Source organism: Galeopterus variegatus, unplaced genomic scaffold, assembly GCF_000696425.1.
Source record: "Galeopterus variegatus unplaced genomic scaffold, G_variegatus-3.0.2 Scaffold1858, whole genome shotgun sequence".
Classification (NCBI taxonomy): domain Eukaryota; kingdom Metazoa; phylum Chordata; class Mammalia; order Dermoptera; family Cynocephalidae; genus Galeopterus; species Galeopterus variegatus.
In genome coordinates this window covers 77,617-85,881 of record NW_007727969.1, presented here as the reverse complement: position 1 = coordinate 85,881, position 8,265 = coordinate 77,617, and the positions used below count along the sequence as shown (strand labels likewise).

General features: G+C 45.6%; 1 protein-coding gene across 1 annotated transcript in view; it reads left to right on the top strand.

Annotated features, from left to right (window-relative positions):
- The first annotated feature begins 7,496 nt into the window (after positions 1 to 7,496).
- The window catches only part of IL37 (interleukin 37), a 6,814-nt gene continuing 6,045 nt past the window's right edge, over positions 7,497 to 8,265 (top strand). Inside the window, exon 1 of the mRNA XM_008579329.1 lies at positions 7,497 to 7,545. Within this exon, the coding sequence (XP_008577551.1) occupies positions 7,497 to 7,545 (49 nt within the window). The remainder of the gene's footprint in view (positions 7,546 to 8,265) is intronic.

Here is an 8,265-nt window from a genome sequence, read left to right as displayed (position 1 = left end):
GTATAATGATAAATACAGCAATAATAATGTAAAAAGAAATGGAATAGTAGTAGTAATAAAAAAATCTTCAAACCAAAAGAAAGGAAGAGGGGGGAGAAGATACAGATGGGAATAATGAATAGAAAGCACCATAATAATGGTAGATTTTAAATTAAAAATGCCCTATTTTGTTGATTTTTAAGACACAAACTTATTTTTACATCTCTGAAATTGGGAGGCATTTACCGGGCTGTGGTGTAATACAAGCTCCATTGGTTGCTTGCGTTAACTTGGTCAGACATGTTCAATTGTTCACCAGTTGAGTTTTGTGTATTGTTGTTATTATATGTATTAAGTTTAATTGCTGTTTAAAATGTCTTCAAAAAGATACCTTTTGTTTTGGCAGAGAAACTGAGCGGTAGAGTGAAAATTTAATATTAGTAAGCCAATTCCATATTTTCTTGCAAATACCAAGAGCTTTATGAGTCCTAAAAAATAAGCTACCCACAAGTAGATGAAGAAGTGCTACACTTTGTTTCTGAGGAATGTACAATTTAAAACAGGAGAAATTACCAAATACCTTAGAATTGATGAAAGAAATTTTGAAGCACAACGAGGCTGGCGTGAATGATTTGTGCATATCACAGGAATCGTTAGGTGTTGTGTCATGACATAACTGGTAGTGTTTCCCTTTCTTATTCATCCAAAAATATTGCTGTGTCATACAATCCATGGTGTTTTACAGTTGATGTAAATTTTTTAAATAAGTCTGAATAAGAAAAGCAAAAATGAACCAAACTATATGCTGTTTATAAGAGACACATCTAAAACATAAGGATGGAAAAGAATGGAAAAAGATATACCACACAAAAACTAATCTATAGAAGGCATCCATATCTGACAAAGTAGACTTTAAGGTGATAAGCATTGCTAGAGATAGAGAAGATCTATCCTTATAGATAAAAGCTTCAACTCACCAGGGAGATATAACAATTCTAAACTTATATGCACCTAATAACATATCTTCAAGTATATAAAGCCAAAATTGAGATCAAAACAATAAATCTATATCATTGTAGGAGATTTTTGTATATGTCTTACATAATTGATAGACTAAGAAAACAACAACAAAACAAACAGTGAGGACAGAGAGCATTTGATCAATGGGGTTAATACATCTGACCTCATGGACATATACAAAATACCATACCCAACAATTGTTGAATACATGCCAAACATTTACATACAGGCATTGGTGAAAAATGTAATATTGAAATGAGTAGACTGGCATTCAGAGGATGTTAATAGCAGCACTAATGACAGCAATTGCAACCATCTCTTTACTGACTTCCAAAAGCTTCCTACAGTAAACATGAAATCACATATTTTTTTTCCACTTTTCTACTCTATGTCTTATTCTGCCTCTGTCCTGCTCACTGTCTAATACCCTGACCCCTTAAAAATTGCTAGTCTTTTGAACTTTATCCCTGTGATGGGGTCCTTGATACTTGTCCATGGGCCTTGCAGATGCTGATTGGATGCTTATCTGGAGCACCCAGTGGCTACCATCTGACCCATATTCCTTATTGTGCTCCTCCCACCTATTGAGTTTTACTGTTACCTAAATGGGACCCCTCCCATCCTTCCCCACCAAATACTGAGACAATGTATTGCCATACTCCCTTGGACACTGTGCTCTGGACACCGGACATAATATCTTCATTAGACATCTGAAGCTGGATCAGTTCCCCCAGCACTCTCCAGCCCCTTGAGCATGGCTAGTCCTAGAGCACAGCATTAGCCTTGCTGTTCCTACTGCTATACATGCCTGGAAAATGATAAAAATGACAGCATCTTATGGTAATGCAGGATACAGGAGGCAGGAATCAAATTGATTATTAAAATAGTGCTCCATTTCTTTGACTGTTGGACTACAGAATGTGTCTTGGATCTATACTCATTTGGGTTTCATATCACGCCACTGAGGCCAGAATTTGGGATTAGCTGCCCAAGAGAGAGTTTCGGTTGGCAAAGCACAGAGTCATTGTGAGAATTCCTGGCCCAGACTGTTCAGAGACCTCCAGAAAGCATGATCTTGGGTTGATATAGGGTAATTCCAGGAGGAGATCAGCAGCAGGAGGAGATGTACCCGTCCTCCAGGATGCTCAACCTCACAGTCACAGAGGAAGGGGTCAAGCAATACACACTGAAGATATTTTCCCCAATAAGTGCCAAATGGCAGACCTTCCTGTCTTCTGGGCCAAGGAAGCAACGTGGGGGAAGGAAAAGGACAGTTTTCTCTTCCCTTTGCATTAAGACAGAAAGGTCAGCAGACCCCTGGGGAAACCACCTTCCACTCTCGGTTAAGTGTGAGAGACATTCAGCTAGAACATTTACCAGAAAAACATACTTCCTGGACCTTTCTCCATCAGCCCTAGTGAGTGCTGGGTTTGTCCTTCATTGTTGTCACAGTTGAGACTGCCAAGAGCATCAGAACTTGGGCTCTGGAATTAGGCAGATGGTTCAAATCTGAGCTCTCTCACTTAATACTATTCAGCTATGGTACCTGAAGCAACTTCCTAAACCCTTTCAAACCTCAGGCTTCTCACATGTGAAATGAGGACTGGAATAGGGCCCACTGAATAGGGTTCTTCCTGGAATTAAAATAGTTTCTCAATAAACAGTATTTAGCAAGGTGCCTGAACCACTGAGAAAGTAATTTTTTAAAAAAAGCATTGATGTTGTTATTTTCATTAACCCTCTTTCCTGCACCCTGTGACTGAGGACATCATGCCACCAGCAGTGCCTGGGGAGAGGCAGGTCCATGCACTGGCTGGTCCAAGGGAGGAACAGCGGAAAGGGTGGGTGGGGAACAGAGGCAGGAAGCGCCAGGAGCCCAGTGTGGTGCAAGACTGAGCTGGCTCTGCAGAGGTGCTTTCGAAAAGCCATAGCCCTGAAGGAACCTCTTTAAGCAGGCAGGACCAGCCGCAACAGGAGCCAGGGCATTCCTCACACCGTGGGCTCTTAAACTCATGCCAACCAGTCCTGCCTTGACTGGGTCCTACACAGGGAACCTCCCCTATGGGCCTCTGATTGGGCAGATGACCCGTCCCTCAGCAAGAAGCTCAGGCACCTGTTTGAGGAGGCCAGGAGTCTCCATGCCGGGCCAGTGACTGTCAGGGATGGGTGGCTGTGAAATGTGAAATATGGTAATATGATAACACAGTAACCACCACGCTGTGTGACGCTACAATACAGGTATCTGTGACAGGCCATTATGACGTAGAGAATAATTCTAAGCTCTCATTCTCCTCTCATGCCGTAGGCACACAGCCTCTGGCTGGTGTCTTGGAGGAACGTCCTCCTGCCCAGAGAATGGGGAGGATGCTCCTGCACCACCGGCTCTCCTGCCCTCCTCCCTGCGCCTGCTCAGCCCCTCTGCGTGGGATGGCTTCCTCCCCGGCTGCCGCAGCACTTCACGCTTATCACTCCCCTGCACACAGGTATTGGCATCCTTGTCTCATCGCCCTGTGGCACTGTAAGCTCCCGGGAGCAGCTCCCCTGTCTGACTTGCCTGTGATCCTCCATGGCCCCCGCCTAGAGCATCATGGACACTTGTGTTTGTGAAATGGACGACTGGCCCCAAGCAAGATCCTAAGAACCCTGTAATGACATAGGGTCAGATAAGATCCGTGGTTCTCAGCCATGGCTTATATCAGAATCTCCTGGGGAGCTTTTCTGGGCCCCACCCCCAGACATCTGAGTTCATGAGGCAGGTGCAGGTCAATTGAGAGCCATCGGAATAGATTAACCCTAAGTCTTTCAATCTCTCACTTCCGTGTGCAATGAATCACCTGCAGATGGTGGTTCAGTAGGTCTGGGTGGTGCGAAGGCTCTGCCTTTCTAATCAGCTCCAGGAGCTGTCGATGCTGCTGATTTGAGGACAAGTCTTTGAGTGGCATGGCCTAAGGCAGTGGTCTGCAGCTTGGCCATGTGCTGGGCATCACCTGGTGGGTGACATTTCAGGGCTATGGATGCCTGGGCCCCACCCCCCTGAGATTCTGATTCAATTGATCTGGGTGAGACCAGAAAATGCTATTTTTAAAAAGTTGCATTTCTAGAACTAACATTTTATTTTTTTACCTCCTAATTATTTCTGAAATCTGTTCCCTCCTTTTATTTCTGCTTCCCTCCTACCGTAGCCTGACACAGGCCGTCACCATTTCCCACTCAGGCGAGTGCCATATGCTCCTCGGTGGTGTTCTCATTCATCATCCTTGACCCCAAGTCCTTCTCAAGGCCACTCTTGGGGTGCAACTGGTTTTAAGGTGTTGAAATTTATTTTCTACAGAGAAGTGGTTCTCAAGCACAGCAGCAGAAACACACAAGATACACAAAGCATACCCACAGAAAACCATACACACATATGTACTTGGACCCTCCAAAATCCACACACCACAAACACATACACACACAAACATACACACACATGCCCACACACACAATAGTGTAAAAGTAAAACTCAAATGTTCAAAATTAGGGATTAGTTAAATTATGATCCATTCACATGTGGTCCACAAGTTAGTTGTTTTTTCTTCTCTTCATCCACAAACAAACAAACAAATGGCATCCCTTCTGCATCAGTATTGGTACAGATAATCAAACTTACTGAGGTTTTGATGGGGCACACAGGTGAGAGTTTATATTGAGGCTCCACACTATACTATACAGCACCCTCTGCTGTAGACATTCTTCTCTCTCATTTCCCTTCCTTTTTGGAACCACTTGGGCATGACCTCTACAAATCTGTACCTGCTCCAGAACAGCACCTCCCCACGCATCTCCTTCCCATCCCACGATCAGGTCTGGGCTGCCCCCCACACTGGCGCATCCTCATTCATCCAGAAGTCAGAACTACAGAAGTGCCTGCAGCTACCCCACCTGCCACCTTCCTTAGAAGGCAAGTTAGTGGCTGTTTTGACTCTATTCTGTTTTTACTTCATCTTTTCCTTCACAATGTCGTCTTTATCCCAAGAGATTTATCAAGAAGTTCTCCAAAGATAAGTCTTTCCTTCTTAGAAATTTAACAGGAAAATTAGGGATTTTTATTCTGGCCATCAAGGGAACAACATTTTCTTAGGTCTTTAGACAGGCAATGAAAAACCTTGCAGCAATTAAGGAGGACATTTTTCTATGGGACATGGGGACTCCACCTGCCTGAACTCTGGGATCAGGGCACAGAACCAACATGAGAAAAAGGACTTCCCTGAACCTCCCGGGCTCACTGGCTGACCTAGACCCTGAGTCTGCTCTTTGCTCCACTCACACCTGTTCCCTACACCTTTGCTGTCGTACTGGACCGGCAGCCACACAGTCTTTCTCAAGTGCCTTGAAATGTGCTGAATGGACGTGGCACAGCCCTCGGCAGACTGACACAGCAAGTTTTCCTTGGCTTGGAAAACAACAGGCCATGAGTGATGACTGATGACCCAGGGTGCCATTTGCTACTAGATAGGGGAGGGCTGCCATGTCATTTGCATATTCATTCCCAGACTGATTATTTCAAGTGAGGTCCAGACCTGGCTCCCACATATCAGAGATTCTAAAAGCAGGAGACAGACAGAGGTCCAGGAATCCAAGACGGAGCCACAGACCACGGGGATCCCTGGCCCAGGTAGGTGGTCCTCACCCCCGGTGTTAGAGGCCAACTGACATGGGTGGGGGGCAGAGCAGTGTCCAGCTACCCGACTTGCTTTTTTCCCCAGTAAGATCATGTCCCTCTATGGATTTCCTGAATTTCTAAATGTCATTTCTGAGACTGCCCAGACCACCTTCCTCTCAGCCCCAATAGCAGTCTGCTGTCTCCCAGGAGGGCTATGCCCACCAATAAGCAGGGCATTGCTGGAGGACCAGGCAGACGCTGGCTTGGGAAATCTGAAAACCCTGACTGGTGATTCTTGCACCTTCTCTGAAGGCTGAGGAGACTGATTTCAGAGTTTAGACAGTACTGTTCTTGCAGAAGAAATTTTGGAACCCAATACATCGAGCACTTTTAGGTAGAAAGAGATGGGTCTCAGATGTCCGGATGCACTGCCTCTTTAGGGAGCTCTGTGGAAGCTATCCGAATTTATCTTGATATAAATATATAGATATAGATCACCTATCCCCAGGTCCTCAGGCCTGTGGGCAGAACTCTGTCCTCCAGCAGCACCACCAGTATCTTCATGTCTTTGGATACCTACATCTCTGCCAGACATTTCTTGTTCTGATGTTCTGTGACTGCTAAAATCTCTGTCTTATAAAGTCCACCGATTCTCTGTGTTCCTTGATTTACCCCCAAACTTCAAAGGCAGTTGTGCTTTGTGGATTCACCCAAACAACAAAACAACTTAACATCATGTAGTAGATATCCCTGCCTTTAAAGATCCAGCAGCTCTACCCAAGCCCCAGAACTGCCCGGGGGTCTCCTTCCTCTTCTGCTCCCTCTCCTTGCTGCTGAGCCCTAGAGCCTTTCCTTGTCACTTATATTTTTTTGCAAAACAATTTAGTTCCCTTTGTCCCACTCTTAAGCCATTCTCAGAGACTGGTTTTCCACACAAAATGCCCATCTCTGCAACCTTAAAAGTGGCAGAACTCTGGAAAAGTCACTTAGTTTCAGATATTTCATCTGTGAAATGGGATTTGCCCCACTTCCTTCAATGTGTTTACCTGGACTAGTGTTGAGGAATGTTCTTTGTCAACTGGGATAGGGCATGAAAATTGGAGGGTATCTATAAATCTCTCTCCTTCACTCCCTCTCAATGAATTAAATTGTGTGTCAGCCCAAGGTAGTAGTTGTCTCCTGGGACAATCGGAGGCTCAGTTTTCCATGACAAGAGATTGCAAAGAAATTGCCTTTTATAGGCAAAGATCAGCTACTGCAGAGAGTCAGCAAACTTTTTATAGAAAGGCTCTGATAGTATTTCCGGTTTTGCTACCCAAATGATCTGTGAACTACTGAACTCTGCTATTGTAGCCTGAAAGCAGCCATAGACAATATGTAAACAAGAGCACGGCTGTGTTCTAATAAAAATCTACGTAAACAAAAACCAGGCAGTGTGCCAGATTTGGCCCCTGGGCCATAGTTTGCCAGCCATAAGACTAGAGCAATGCACTTTGAACCTTTTTATTCTGCTTCATTTTTATTAAGTGTTGTCAAGGTCCACTAAAAGGATGTCGTGACCCGTATGTTAGTACTGTGACCCACAGTTTGGAAAACAGTGCCTTGGAGGAGCGATAGACAGAAGAGCATGATCTGGCCCCATGGGGCCTTCCTGGATGCAGTGAGAATTTCCTAGCAGAGAGCACGCCGTCAGCCTGTGTAGCATGAGAAACATCCAGCAAGGTGTCCTGGGGTCAGAAGGTGCCGTAACTGATCCTCTTCCTGTCTGCTCAGGTCCTGCACTCATCCCATCTCCTGTTGAGTTATCACATTAGCATTGAAAATGTCCCTTTTGGAGGAGAACTCAAGAGTGAACATGGACTCTGAAGACGGGGGAAAGGGGGAAGCCCAGGGCTGCTCAGAAGGTGAGATTCTTGTAAAATCCATGTCAGGGCCCAAGTGTAATGCCTAAAGCAGGACCTTGCTGGGTGCTGTGCATAGACCCAGTTCCTCCCTGCTGACCTTGCATGGTTAGGTGAGATTCAGAACTTCCCTGGTGAGTGAAATAGACAAGAGAAATTCTAGAAGGGGAAAGGAAGCCTTGCCACAGGTGCCCAGGCACAGCAGGTGGTAGAAAAATGGATCAGCCTGACCCACCAACTGGATGGTTTTGTATCCTCCAGATGTAGCTCCTCCATCCCCACCTGCCCAGGCAGACAAGAAGCCTCAGATGGGAAGGGATGCTCTGAGGCTGGGTGGGAGACATGACCCAGGTGCAGGGCTTCTGAGCTGCCCCACAGAAGAAGGCACTCGGATGTTGGCTCAAGGGGGACAGTGGGAGGAGGCTTTTGAGCCACCTGACCATCTTATGCATCGAATGTGAAGGCAGAGGCCTGTAGCATGCCAGAGGCTGACCCCTGACCATTTCATCTCTATTTTCCAACATTTTGACCAGGGAAGCTATTTTTAATGTCATTACTGTCTCTTCGCTCTAGTATTTCTCAGCACTCACACAAAGAAAGCAAAGAATCGAGTAGTCCCCGGTACCCCTAAATCCCTGAAAAACTGCAGTTGCATGTGCTAACCTCACTCTCTGACTGCAGACCCAGCCGGAAGCCCCCTGGAGCCAGGCCCCAAGCTCCCCT